Source organism: Nycticebus coucang, chromosome 2 (genome assembly GCF_027406575.1).
Source record: "Nycticebus coucang isolate mNycCou1 chromosome 2, mNycCou1.pri, whole genome shotgun sequence".
NCBI classification, from domain to species: domain Eukaryota; kingdom Metazoa; phylum Chordata; class Mammalia; order Primates; family Lorisidae; genus Nycticebus; species Nycticebus coucang.
The window spans coordinates 65504283-65519130 of NC_069781.1; the positions used below are offsets into that span (position 1 = coordinate 65504283).

A 14848-nucleotide genomic window follows, 5' to 3' on the forward strand; every position below is an offset into this window, starting at 1 on the left:
CTTTCTTCCTACCTACCAGTGATTTCTAAAACATATAACTCTAACTTTTTTATAACATCTGTGGACCCTTGGCTAATTTGAATGTCTCTACCAGTCTATTCCATATCAGATTTCATTCACTTTGGGTCCCTGTTTCTTCTTTTAGTTTCACCTTTTATAGGGCGTAGTCTGTGTGGCACTTTTGAATGTTGGAATAAGGAAGAAAATGGTAAGGTAAATCTTTATCCTATCAAAAGGCAGCATATTGTTGTGGCGGGCGACTGTTGAGGCTGAGGCAAGAGAATTGCCTAAGCCCAAGAGCTGGAGGTTGCTGTGAGCTGTGACGCCTTGGCCCTCTATCGAGGGTGACAAAGGGAGAATCCGTCTCTAAAAAAAAAAGAGGCACTGTATTGTAGAAATTAAGCTGTGGGGTCTGGAGCAAGACTACCTGTGTTCAGATCTTGGCTCCACCATTTACTAGTGGTGTGACCTCAAGTAAGTTATTTAGCCTTCCCATGCCTCCGTTTCTTCATTTGTGAAGCGAGAGGATTGTGTGAGGATTGAAGGACTTATTTGGATACATGTTTCTAGTAGCGCCGCACATGTGGGAAGTGCTTTGTGTTTGCTTTTATCGCTGCTTCAGCTCTAGCGTCAGTGTCAGTCTCCTTGTTACCATATCCACAGCTCCTTTCCTCTCTCATTGCCCCTCTGACTTGTCATCATCACTGCCAACATGAATTTCCCAGAAAGATCTTCAGAAATCTGCGTCCTTCCTACATGACAGATATTCCTTGTCGCACTCATTGGCCCCGACCCCCTCTTGTCACCCCGGTATCCTTAGTTTTCTACATCGTGTGGAGATAGAAGGAAAGAGTGAAAAGGAGAATTCATGGCTGCAATTTGAAGAGAGTGGACTCAATCGCTCCATCTCAGAAATTCTGTGATTCCAAATGAGTTTGTTTATAATTAAAACTGAATCCTTGGGATAGGACTAAAATACATAAAAAAGAACATTTTTCCCCCTTTGGGTAATTCTTGTCTCTTTGTCAAGGTTGTTAACAGTAAAATACCCTAAAAACCTCAAGAACCAAACAAAACAAAATTGTGCATTATTTTTAGGGGCATCAAAGTAGAAAAAAGAAAATGTGGAACTGTAATTTTTTTTTTAATCACAACTACATTGGAGATTTCTCATCTGGGAGCTACTATTAGTGACTTAAAGCTGAATTGGTTTTTTTCAACTTTTTTATAAGAGTTTCTTAGGGGAAGAAAAAGTAATTTTATTTCAGAATAACTGACTCGTAGGTGAGCTTTTGGACAACAGTGTTTTTCACAGTTGGGAACTGCCTACTTTGTACTTTCTCTTCAGATTCCTCATAAATCAACGAGCTTCTAAATACATAGGCTACCCCCCCATCATGAATACTACCTAGCTTTGTGAATTAATGTTTCATAGGGCAGAGAGGATGGAGCTAATTTTTTCGTGCATGCCAAGCACTCGTGTATATAATTTTATCCTTTCAAAACTTTATAAATGTCATTCATTTGTAAACAGAGATCCAGATTTAGAAAAGATCAGTAATTTAACAAGGACATATTGCTGCTAAGTGGTCAAGGTGAAATTTAAATTGAGGACATGAGACTCATAAATTCATTTTTTTTATTGTTATCATGCTTCCTCCTAGACTATTTAGTTAAATATAGTAGACCTGGGCTTCCTTATATTGACCAATCTTTACTTTTATTATTAAATTGTCAGAAGCTAATTTATTTTTGAAGGGGGATACCTAGTAGTAGGCTGTTTTATGAAAGAATACTATATTCACTGTGTAAATAGGAATAAAAAAGTTACGTTTGTTTCCTTTGAGACAGATTTTCACCCTGTTGCCTCAGGCTAGACAGCAACCTCAAATTCCTGGGCTCAAAGATCCACATGCCTTAGCCTCCTAAGACATGTAGGAGTTGGGACATGTAGCTGGGACTGCAGGTGCCTGCAACAACACCTGGCTAATTTTTCTATTTTCTATTTTTTGTAGAGATGAGTCTTGTCTTGAATTCTTGAATGCAAGCAATCTTTCCACCTCGGTATCCCAGAGTGCTGGGATTGCAGGCCTGAGCCACTGCGTCTGGCCTTACTAACATTTAAGATGTCTCTCTGTATGAGGCCTCACAAAACCATGTAGTGTCTGCCTTTGGGAGCACAGTATACCCAATGACTAAGTTTGTTTTTTAGGAAACTCAGGTTGAGAAAGATAAGCTCTTTGTTCAAGGCCTTGCTCTTATTTAAATTTCAGTTCCAGCTCAGAGCCAGTGCCCTCTTTTCTTGACACCAGGGCCCTTTTAAAGCAAGTGCCAGTGTTTGAGAAATTTGACATTTGCAATGGAGTTGATGTTTTAAATAGCATATTCTAAACTGGGATAAGGAAAGGCAACAAGTACTGTTCTCTGTTATTACATGGAGCTAATTGCAGGCATTGATATTCTGTGCACCTGCTCATCTACATCCCGTGCTTCCTTTTTAGTCAAATGTATTTTGTGTTGAAGAGGTAACAGGGAGCAACTTGTTCTTTCTCATAGCAATACCCTGTTTCACCTTCAAAATGAAGAATGAAAAGGGATGATGGAAAATTCCTTTTTTCATTGAAGGAATGACTGACTGACTTCCTGGTGACTTAGGGGTTTCTGTGAGGTGAAGTACAGATGGAACCGTGGAGACAGTTGTGCAGAATTGTTGGCCAGCAGAGGCTGAAGATGGGTTAGTGATGCGGGTGTTGGCAGGTGCAGATCTGTATCGAATACTTCAAAGTGTCTAGTGTCAATCGTCATAGAAAGATCATATCTGTGTAGATTAAAGGAGTTGAAAGGACTTTTGAACAGGAAAGAGGAGAACATTATAGTCAAGGTATTTTGAAAACCTTTGAAAAACTTAACACCATGCTTTCTTTTATTTAATTTTTCATCTATGATTTAAACTATTATATTCTAGTAGTTCACGTACTGCTTGTGTGTCACAATTCACTTCTAATTGGTATGTGTGTTTGTCGCCCAAGTTAAGACTGTGAGCCTTTGAGGGCAGTTTCCTATCATCTACATTTTATATATTTTGCCCACAGAATTTCTTACACAGAGTCAAGTAAGCTCCTTATTCTGTGGTTAAGCATCTGTAAGTGAATCCAAGATTACAACGTTCTGCACTGAGAAGGTCTTAAAGGAAATATGTTGGAAACTTCTACCATCTTACTTAAAACAGGATTTATGCCTTTTCTTATTATGCAAGGGTTATGGGTAAATATATAAGACAATTCTGAATAAGTTTTAAAATTATTACTTTTTGCTTAATGAAGATAACTATCTTCAGTTACATCAGCAAGTACTTTAGAATAGTTTCAAAATACAATTATAAAGTTCTGATAAAATGTAACCATTTCACTTTATTTCTTTTCTTCTCAGAGTTCTGCTTCAATTTCTATTTTAAATCACGGTAGAGAAGAACATTGAATTTTGAAAAAAAATGTTGGAAACCATTGGTAAGACTTATTCCTTTCTGCCTAATTTTATAATAATTGAAATTCCATCCATTGGATCTTTGTAATCTGTGTTTGATACAGCAGTATTCTGTCTATAGTAACTTAGATTTAAAAAATCTCTACCCCCTAGCAATGTACTAGGAAAATATGTGTCTGTATGGGGATGGTGGCCTCTGAAGTATCATAAAAACACGTTATTTGCAAGCAAAAGTTAAAACATATGAGATATCCTAATTATTGGTTTTAATAAAGCTTAATATAAGGCCAATTCTGATTTATTAACTCAATGTTGGTTAATTTTTTATTTCTGGATAGCACCTGAAAGTTTAACAGTATTTTTAATACAGAAAGAAGACCATTACTTTTATTTGTGACAGGTCAAGACCTACAGAGCTCTTGCTCTTGCTCTCAATTGATAAAAAGAACTATAACTCTTAGACTGACAAACTTCATTCAAAGCAGTTTAATTTCTACTTGAGATAATTTAGTTGGAAATATCTAGATTTCTCAGATGCACGTGTTAATCCCCCCCACTACTCTTTAGTTTTAGAAAATTAAGTTTGCAGAATTGTTTATAGGTGTATCCGGTATAGTCCACATTTGCAGTCATCTAACACTCCAGTCCTTCACCTATTCCTGGCAATTCTTTGGGTATAACTAATGGAAAATCTTGATAATTACGGCTGGTACCTTGACAGCTTAAGGTTATGAGGGGTACGGTGAGAGTCAGTGGCAGTAGAGGAGTCGGAGCTGTTTTGTGAGCATGGAGATTATTACTCTTTTCTTTGTTTCCTGGCACGATGCTGGCCATGAAAATTCATGCACATCCATTTCCTTCATGTCCCGTATATTGTACTCAGACACATGCTGTAAAGACTCCTAGTACAGATAGGAGAGTTCCTCAAAACAAAGTGGAAAGGCAAATGGAGATAGAAAATTATTTAAACCATTATTTGTTAGTCTTTATTTTGTTATCTCTTACTGAGCTGCTTCCCTTCCAATAATTGACACAGGAATTAATATTCGATTTCTATTATGAAATAACATGGGACCCATGACCATGAATATAATTCTCTTGTATATTTTTATCATTATTTGTTTTTAAAATTCTGTATATAAATAAATATTGTTTGTTTCAATTTGTGTGTGTGTGAACTCATGATCAACATTAATTAATGTTTTTTTCAATTATTTTTTTATTAAATCATAACTTTGTACATTGACGCATTTATGGGGTTCAGGGTACTGCTTCAAAATACAATGTGAATTGCTTACATTGAAGTAGTAACACATCCATCACAATTATAATCATTTCTTAATAGTTTTGAAATGTACCATTGCATCATGCATATTAGGTGAGGTTCCCCCCAAATACCCTCCCTCCTCCCATATCCCCTCTCCCCTCCCCTCTCTCTCCCCTTCCCTTCTACTTTCTGGACTATAGTTATGTTTTGCCATTTGTATGAGTGTGTAGGTGGTTATATATTGATTTCATAGTAGTATTGAGTACATTGGATACTTTTTTTTTCCATTCTTAAGATACTTCTTAGTAAAGTGTCAATTCATATTTTAATTACCTAATTTTTCTGCAATTCCAGTATCCTGCTTTTTTATTTTTTTCCGTTTGCCCCAGAATTCCCCTTACTTTCCTAGGTTTTTTAATTACTGGGATGTGGCAAACATATTTTAATAGATACATTTGTTGCTGTCATGAATCTATTAGGACATATTTCTGAACAATCTCCAATTTAACAAAAATACAAATTTGGCTTGGAAAGTGTAAGTGTACATGCGTATTCATATGTATGTATTTCAGGGAGATGTTTGAAACTATTATTTGTGATAGTTCCACTGGTACAAGTATGAATGTAAGATACTAGGCCTATTAGGACATACTTATTCAAAATATTACTTCAAATATTACTTATTCAAAATACTACTTCAAATATTATTCAAAATATTTACTTCTGCAACTTTGTGCACGATTCATAAGGTACTCAATAATTGTTTGAATTAGATTGATTTGAAGCATGTATAGGTATTCTGTTTGCTATTTAATTTTGGGGAAAGACATTTAAAATATTAAAATTACTCTATTTTGTACTTTTTTGTACCTTTGTGTTTAAAATTTGCTTTTTTAATAGTCTTTTTTTCAATTAAAAGGAGATAATTTTGTATACTCAAAAGGAGTAGTTTTAAGATATCGTTATATGGAGTCCTCATGTTGAAAATGTGTCCTTTGAATCCCATTACTGACAATACTACTCTTTGGTATAGACAAAAATCGGGCCCTGCAGGCAGCAGAGCGATTGCAAACCAAGCTGCGAGAACGTGGGGATATAGCAAATGAAGACAAACTGAGCCTTCTGAAGTCAGTCCTGCAGAGCCCTCTCTTTAGTCAGATTCTGAACCTTCAGACTTCTGTACAGCAGCTGAAAGACCAGGTAAGGCATCATTCATCCAAGCAGGTGTTCAGGGCGTGACATAGATCTTGTGAAAGATTTGCCTTTTCTGAAAGGCTGAGTTTTCTATGTGTTAATGAATAGTTAATGGAGTCACTTAAACCTCCAAGCAAGACATTCATATTCACTGTGACTTTTTTCCTCTTAGTTATTTTGGTAATGGTTGTTGCTGTATATTGTAGATGATATGACATTGTGTTGAAAGCTGTGTGGATGCCCAAGAATGAATTCCTACAGGAGAAGGGGATGATAAAAATACATTTAGGGTAGATGGTTGTGGACTTGTTTCCATCAGCATTAAGCTCATTGTTCATGTGATCTTGCTTACTCAGTTACAGACATTCAGTACACTTACAAGATTTCAGATAAGCCTGGATTTGCATGTGTAATCATGTGTATGAGGAAGGGAAATCACCTCTGTTTTGACAGTCAAAGGAATAATTACATTGTCATCAGTTAAAGGAACTGCAGTTCTCACTTCTTAAAAGAGTGTAAGTAGCAATTGCTTCCATGACAGCGTCAGATGGTGACAAACATTAGAACTTCTAAATCTAACACAGTGTTTTTTTCTGTAAAAATTATGAGCATTAAAAAGTCCTAGTATTTATATTAAAATTGAAACTTATCACAATGACAGAATGAAAATTGAAGTCAGATGTTCTTTGAACTCACTTAATCTAATCATAATTTCTCAGATTTTGAAAAAATATTTTTTTTTCGAAAAAATATTTTTAAAAGGGTTGTTATTCTCGTAAGAGTTGAAGTCAGTCTAATTATGCCTTCAAGTTAATTCTCATTCTAATGATTTAGCATTAACTTAATGGTTATAGATGACTTGCTAGCAAATATTTTGCCTTAAAAGGTTGAAGATGAAATTTGAAGACTAGTTTCATAATTTAGTGAGAGAATAGCTCCAATTAAAAATCCCTAAAAATGTGCCTTAATGCAAAAGAACAAATAAAGGTAATAGAGAAGGAATTTTTTAATATCATGTGACATCTTAATCTAGATATTTTTGCACTAGAAAAAGTAAATCAAAATATTTTTATGGTGAATTTCTATTTAATGGTTTTCTATTTAATCATTTCAAAAATGAATTTAAAAAGGTGTTTTTGTTATGTGTAGTTGTGCCTGTCCCTTTTCTAGTTCTTGAAAAGATTGGTTTTCAACACTGATTTTGAGAATGGATTGGCAAGCTGTTGGAGAAACCAGTATTTTTAATAGAAGCAAGATAATGGTGTGGAAAATTATCTGTTTTTTCAAAGTGTAAAGAGGTTGAACATACGTCTCCTTTCTTTATTATATTATATGAAAATATAATATAATATTTTATATTATATTATAATATAGAGTGAAAGGAAAAGTTGAAACAAAAAGAAGAGTAGCAAGTACACTGGGAGATACCACTAGCCAAGTGAGATAACTGAAAACGTCCCTTTTCGCCAGCCGTGTGCCAGGTGAATAGTCTTTGCATAGCGTGCTTCTGAAGAGAGGAGGGGACAAATGGGCCTGCTGGTTGCGCTGGTTTTACTGTTTCCCAATGGAAGTAGGGTATGGGCTCTAAGACTGTCTGGGTCCCATGCGATTCAGATGAAACCTACTTATAAATCTGTTGGGCCTGCACCCAAGTAAAGTATGATCTTATTGTTTTCTTAGTGATAGACACTAATATATTTCAAGGCTAGGGGAGTTGTGAGATCTGTCTGTGAATGCTGTAGGCATGTCTTACATGTTTTTGGACATTAGGGACCTTGGTCACTTCTTCATATAGAGGGGAAAACTAACACTGAAGAAGACAAGGAAAACATCTAGTTTATACCCTGTGGATTACAGTGGCTTAGAGAGGTTTAAGGACTTCATTACAAGAGTAGAGCCCGAAGTAGAACTCAAGTTCTCTTGGTTCACAAGGCATGGCCCTTTTTTTGACTCTGCAGTCTACCTTTCATCAGTCCCTAGATGCCAAGAATTTCACTTTGTTTAAAACCATTGATAACTTCTTACAGTCTCTGTGACTCCTTATTCATTCATTCATTCGTTCATTCCTGTTTCTATTTCTTTATAGAGACATGGTCTCACTCTGTCACCCAGGGTATAGTGGAGTGGAATCATTAGAGCTCACTGCAGCTTTGAACTTCTGGGCTCAAGCAAACCTCCTGCCTCAGTCTCTTGAATAGCTGGGACTATAAGCACACACCATTGCATCCAGCTAGGGTTTTTTTTTTCTTATTTTTTTTGTGGAACAGGGTTGCACTGTGTTGGCCAGGCTTGTCTCGCACTCCTGGCCTCAAGTGACCTTCCCACTTCACATTCCAGAGTGGCTAGGATTACAGACTGAGCCTTGGTACCCGGCTTTACTCTATTTTAATCCTCATGCTTTACTAATTCCATTCCATTTGTTTACCATTTGTTTCTTTTTCTTTTTTATGACTAGAATAAACATTAAAAACCTTGTTTTTATTTTCTATTTTAAAATCCAAATCTGAATATTCTAGACTTTATAATATCATATTTAAATTTATTTATTTACATATTTCAGATTAATATGAGGGTACATACAATTAGGTTACATTGCTTGCATTGCTAGGAAAGTCTAAGTTATAGTTGTGTCCTTTACCCAGGAAATGTGCCATATATTTGTGCACTGTACTGTTGGGTGGGAACTTACTGAAACCCTCCCCACGTCCACCCTTCTAGAATTTAATTGTATTTTTCTTTCATGTGGGCATCGTGGTTATTAATCTACTAGTTTCAATTTAGTATTGAGTACATGTGATGCTTGTTTATACATTCTTGTGATACGTAGGAGAGTGTTCTCCATATCCTTCCAGGTTGTTACAAAAAATATAAAATCTCCATCTTTTTTATGGTTGCATGGTATTCCATGGTATACATATATCATAGTTTATTAATTCATTCATGGGTTGAAAGGCACTTATTGTTTCTACATCTTGGTGATTGTGACTTGTTCTGCTATAAACATTTAAGTACAAATGTCCTTATGGTAAAATGACTTTTTTCTTTTGATGAGTACCTAGTAATGGGATTGTAGGATCAAATGGAAGGTCTACGTTTGGTTCTTTGAGGTTTGCAGCACCACCGACAGTGTGTGGATATTCCCTTCTCTCTGCACCCATGCCAGCATCTGTTGCTTTGGGACTTTGTGATGTGGGCCATTCTCAATGTGGTTAGATGGTAGTTCAAGGTGGTTTTGATTTGCATTTCTCTGATGAGCATTTTTCATGTATTTGTTGGCTATTTGTCCTCATGAGAAAAGATTCTGTTCAGGTCTCTTGCCCAGTTTTTAATGGGGTCATTTGCTCTTTTTTTGTTGATTTGCTTGAGTTCTTTGTAGATGCTGATTATTAGCCCCTTGTCAGATTCCTAGCATGCAAATATATTCTCCCATTGTGAAGGGTGTCTCTGCTTTGTGTCTTTAGCTGTGCAAAAACTTTTTAACTTGGTCAAGTCCCAGTTATTTATTTTTATTGTTGCTGTGATTGTCAGTGGGGTCTTCTTCATGAATTCTTTTCTTAGGCTGATAAGATTCAGGGTTTTCCCACAGTTTCTTCTAGAGTTTTTATAGGTTGTGTCTTAGATTTAAATCTTTTAACAAAGGATATGAAGGATCTCTACAGAAAGAAAACTGAGAAAAAAAATAGCAAAGGATGTTAACAGATGGCAGAATATACCATGCTCACGTCTGGGAAGAATCAACACTGTTAAAAAGTCATACTTTCCAAAGCAACCTAGGATTTAATGCAAGCCCCATTAAAATACCAGTGTCATACTTTGATTTTGAAAAAGTAGCTCTACAATAGTTTTGTGTGGAACCAGAAAAAACCCTGTGAATAGCCAACGCAATTCTAAAAAATAAGGTCAAATCTGGAAGCATCGTGTTACCAGACTTCAGGTTATTCTACAACTCTACAGGGATCAAAATAACATGGTATTAGCATAAAAATAGGGATGTAGATCTATGGAATAGGACAGAGAACCTAGACATGAAGCCAGCTTCATATCACCATCTGATCTTTGATAAAACAGACAAATGCATACATTGGAGAAAAGAATCCCTGTTTAATAAATGATGCTAAGAGAACTAACTGGTTAGTGATGTGTAAAAGACTGAAACTGGACCCACCCACACCTCTTGCCACTTCCAAAAATTAACTCATGATGGATAGAAGATTCGTATTTAAATTTTTTATGTAGTTTACCAATTGTTAACTTATTAATATTTATAATTTAATAATTAATGTACTTAAACCAGTAGCTGTCTGAATCTGACCAACAGCTACTTTATATTTATTATTAACTTGCACCTTGTATCTTATATGTTTTCAGATGTATAATTTTATGTGCACAGTAGGTACAAGTTACTGTCTTCATCTTTTTCACTATTACTAGGCTTAATCCCCTGATTCTTCCCTTCCATTATTCTCTTGTTTTTTAAAAGAAGCAAAAGGAGTAAAAATTGAAAAGCCCCAGGTATATGCATATTGGAGAACATGATCACATTGTCACGTTAATGACAGATGCTGACATGCCATGTTGGATTAAGCCTACAATTTTTTCCCCCTCAGATCCTTCTCATTACTTCTATTCAATAATGTTTAATTTTTCCAATTTGCTTCTTCAGTATTAAGACTGCCCTTAGAATCAAACTGTTTCCCTTTGGCAAATTAAACACTTGACAGGTGTGTAACTGCGAGGGCAAAAAAGCCATGCCCTGGAGGGATGTGCTATTTAAATATTGTCAAAAATATTAACAGGTCTGAGAGTATAATTGATGCCTCTGTTTAACTCTACCACATTGTGTATTGTTCTAACCGCCAGCTAAAAGGATGTGTGCCATTAAACCTGAATAATCTCTAATAGCTCCAGTTCATTTCCTATTGCATGATTCCTGTTTAAGAGAAGAGAAAAAAAGAACTGTGACTGTGTGTCAATGATCTGTCAAATGCAAATTCTCAAGTAGTGTCCTCACTGTCACCTAGTCATCACAGCTAATAACTACAGGGCTTAATGCGTATTCATGACAAAAATCCAGCTATTGTAGGGGAAATAAACACGTTAGCAGTTTAATAATAGAAACTTGTCAGCCTTGAAGATATTGGATTTGCATATTTATTCTATGAAGATTTTCCAAAGCAGTATAGGTGGATGCCGCTTTTCTGATTAATTAATGCCTTGTCCTAAGAATTAACCATAGGTACTAAATTAATCTTTTCCTTCTGAGTTACTTGCAGGAAAATGTGAATTAAAATTATTAGTTTCAATGGAAATTCAGGGCTCATACTTAAAAATTGACATTGCTGAGATTATTTTTAAGGCTAGGGCAATAGAGACCAAAATCTTTAAGAGTGAAGAAATACTATGGATAACTCAGGTTACAAAAGCTGCCTATGTGGCAAATAAGCAGCACAGAATATTCTGGAGTCCCCTTGTCAGTGATTTCCAGCCTTTTTGGAGTGTGACGTTCTGTTGCTTTGTTGTTAATTTAGTTTAACATTTTTAGTTTTTAGTTCCTATACCTTCCTTCCCCAAAGTGTTGATTTAGACACATATCATGTAAATGTATAATGTATAGGCACACAAAATTAAGGCTGATTTTTCTTTGAAATATTTTATGACATCTCTTGAAATAAATGGAGAGATTCTGGTTTAACATAGAATCAGTGTTGATTAGAGTAATTAGATCCATTTAAAAAAATTTTATCCTTGGAATATGACCTTCATGGGACAGAATTTTTGTTTTAGATTTCTATGTTGGTGTGCTTTACTTAATTACATTCCAAAAAAGAATTTCAACATCTTCTGGTGGTAAAACTTATTAAATAATGGATAATTCAGGCTTGGTACACGTAGCACAGTGGTTACGGCGCCAGCCACAGACAACTGAGGTGGTGGGTTCGAACCCAGCCCGGGCCCGCTAAACAACAATGACAACAAAATAGGGGGAGATTTTGGTGGGTGCCGGTAGTCCAAGCTACTGGGGAGGCTGGGGCAAGAGAATCACTTAAGTCCAAGAGTTTAAGGTTGCTGTGAGCTGTGATGCCGCCATGGCACTCTACCAAGGGCGACAGCTTGAGACTCTGTATCAAAAAAAAAAAAAAAAAAAAGGATCATTCATAGGTAACTCCAAACAAAGACCAAATAAAAACATCACAGAACTAGGTATAAGAAGGACCTTGGGTTACCAAAATTGAGTATTCATTTAATTTCAGTTTTTTGGGGTGGCGCCTGTGGCTCAGTGAGTAGGGCGCCGGCCCCATATGCCGAGGGTGGCGGGTTCGAACCCAGCCCTGGCCAAACTGCAACAACAACAAAAAAAAAATAGCCAGGCATTGTGGCGGGATTCCCGAGTAGCCTGTAGTCCCAGCTACTCGGGAGGCTGAGACAAGAGAATCACGTAAGCCCAAGTGTTAAAGGTTGCTGTGAGCCGTGTGACGCCACGGCACTCTACTGAGGGCAGTACAGTGAGACTCTGTCTCTACAAAAAAAAAAAAATAATAATAATTTCAGTTTTTTGGAAACAGTGGCAAAAATATATATTTATATTAAAAAAGAAGCTAAAGAATTATGTATTCATTCAATGTGACATTATTCAACGTATCAGTTTTCTCGTCAATGGGAAGGTTAATCTCATGGACATTTCTATGAAAGGCTAATAAATTTTAGTTGAACACCTAAAATCAATAAAAATACAGTTAATGTTAAGGTGAAGTTTTTCCCTGTTTAGAGGGGAAAACAGAACAATAGAGGGGGAAATAGAAGAAGGTGGATGGTAAAGAAGGAATGACTAACTTTGAGAAGAAGAAAACTTCATATAGGAGGCAACTGCATGTAAGATGGATCTTAAAAAACGAGTAGCCGCTTTCTGCAGAGATGGGGAATTACTTCAGGTAGAGGGAGCAGTGGTTACAAGGTTATAGACAAGTTTCAGCTGAGGGTGGTTTTGTGCTTTCCCTCCTAGAGGGACATTTCGTAATGTCTGGAGTCAGTTTTGATTGCCATATCTGGACGTAGGGGAATTCTGGTGGCATGCAATGGATAGAGTTCAGGGATACTGCTGAGCGTCCTACAATGGTTAGCATAGTCCCCTGTAGCAGAGAATTACTGGGTTTATAATTTCTGCATTGCTGAGATAGACCTTGGTATAGAGCCATGAACAGACCTACATTATCAAAGCAATAGATTAGATGAAGGGTATTGCAGGAGAGGAAACTACAGCCAGATTGTGAAGGACCTGTTAAGGTCAGAGATTTGTTTATTATCTTTGTTCTTTTGCATTCTGTGTTTTTTTGAAATTGTATCAATGTTATATTTTAATCCTTCTTGTAATACTATATTTTAGCAAACATTTTGTTTTTTATATCTCCACATTTTTTTATTACGGTAAGAAATACATAATGTAAAATAGTGGAATGATTTTAATGACATTTTGGTAAGGGAGATCTTTGATTATAATTGTAAATTATATGAATTGTTCTTCAAAGAAATGGTTCTTTCATCTTCCTACTACTAAATATATAGCATCACATCCTAGGTTAGTAATGGCTTTTCTGATGAAGGGCATATGAGATCATGTGTGCATATATAGATATATATATTTTTCTTTTTTTCTAATGCTCTCACTTAAAATGAATTTTAGAAAACATAGAAATATAGGCAGTCATTGTGTACTCCAAAGTTTCAGTTTTAAATATGTGAGGTAAGCCAGGGATGTAAGGCGGAACACTATCATAGGCATGTCTGAAGAGTCTGTTACGTAGACACAGATTTGTTAGACTGCTAAGTCAAGTTCATGGCCAGATTGTTGAGGTATGTTGCTTTTAAGTAGTAGTGTCAGCAGCTTGGAAAATTCCTTATGTTTATTATTTTTGGATTGATGGAAAGATGAGAAATTTTGGTTAACTATACATTTTGTTGCTGTATTTTGGCTTTGTTAAACATAAACATGCTGTTTTGTGTGATCCACATCTTAAAGAGCAGAAATGCTTGTTTCCCCAGCTTTATTACTTATATAAATGACAAAAACATGACCCTCTCCCCATGGTTTCTAATTTGAGACTGAAGGGAAAATGATTCATTTCCAGGCTTGCTATCAGTAAAAGGGAAATGACTATTCTCTCCCAAGAAAGTCTAGGTTAAATTATGAGTTAGTGTTGGTGAGAGGAGGAAGGACAGAAAGAAATATGCTTGATTACATTAACAGGGATTATCTAAAAATGGAATGGAATCCTTCCCAGTTGATGTTGTTTGTGAAAATGAAAAAGATTTTTCTTACCACGAGATAAATTTACTTTGACAATAGTGCATCGTAACTGCCCAACAAGAAAGTATCTATTTCTTGAGATTTTAATGTATATTATCTAGGAGAAGTTAAAAGAGAAGGAGTGATTCTTGTGTTTTCACATTTACCATAAAGTTTACTTACTGTAGGAATTTCAAATACTTTATTTTTGGTACAATAACAGCTTTTAAATGTTTGTTCCTTTAACTAAAAGTTTGTAAATATAGACCCATTGAAGGGACTATAATTTTTGTTTTACCGTGGGCAAGAAGGCACTGTTCAAGCTTTTTATACAGTGCTGGATTAAAATGCAGCAGCATCTTGCTATTGGGTATGCATGTGTGTCTAAAACAGCAAATGGTGATAATTGTATGATATTTTTGTGACAGTGTTAAATGGTCTTTGGAGAAGGGAAAAATGTGAAAAAAATTACTGCATATAACCTAAATGAGTTTTTTAAACCCAAGAATTTAAGGACAATAGAGATTGTTTTACATTTGAAGTTATAGCTACACATTGCCTCTAAGAAAACCTTATGTGTTGTGGGCTATGGATAAAGATAACAGTGGTATGGAGAGGCAGTG

The 14848-nt window shown here is 35.8% G+C and overlaps 1 protein-coding gene across 14 annotated transcripts in view; it reads left to right on the forward strand.

Moving 5' to 3' along the window:
- The window catches only part of MPDZ (multiple PDZ domain crumbs cell polarity complex component), a 198717-nt gene that overhangs the window by 31598 nt on the left and 152271 nt on the right, over positions 1-14848 (forward strand). For all 14 annotated transcript variants that reach the window (XM_053572517.1, XM_053572552.1, XM_053572529.1 and 11 more), the window contains exons 2-3: positions 3430-3506; positions 5784-5950. In XM_053572517.1, coding sequence (XP_053428492.1) covers positions 3491-3506; positions 5784-5950 — 183 coding nt within the window. In that variant the 5' untranslated portion in view covers positions 3430-3490. The remainder of the gene's footprint in view (positions 1-3429; positions 3507-5783; positions 5951-14848) is intronic.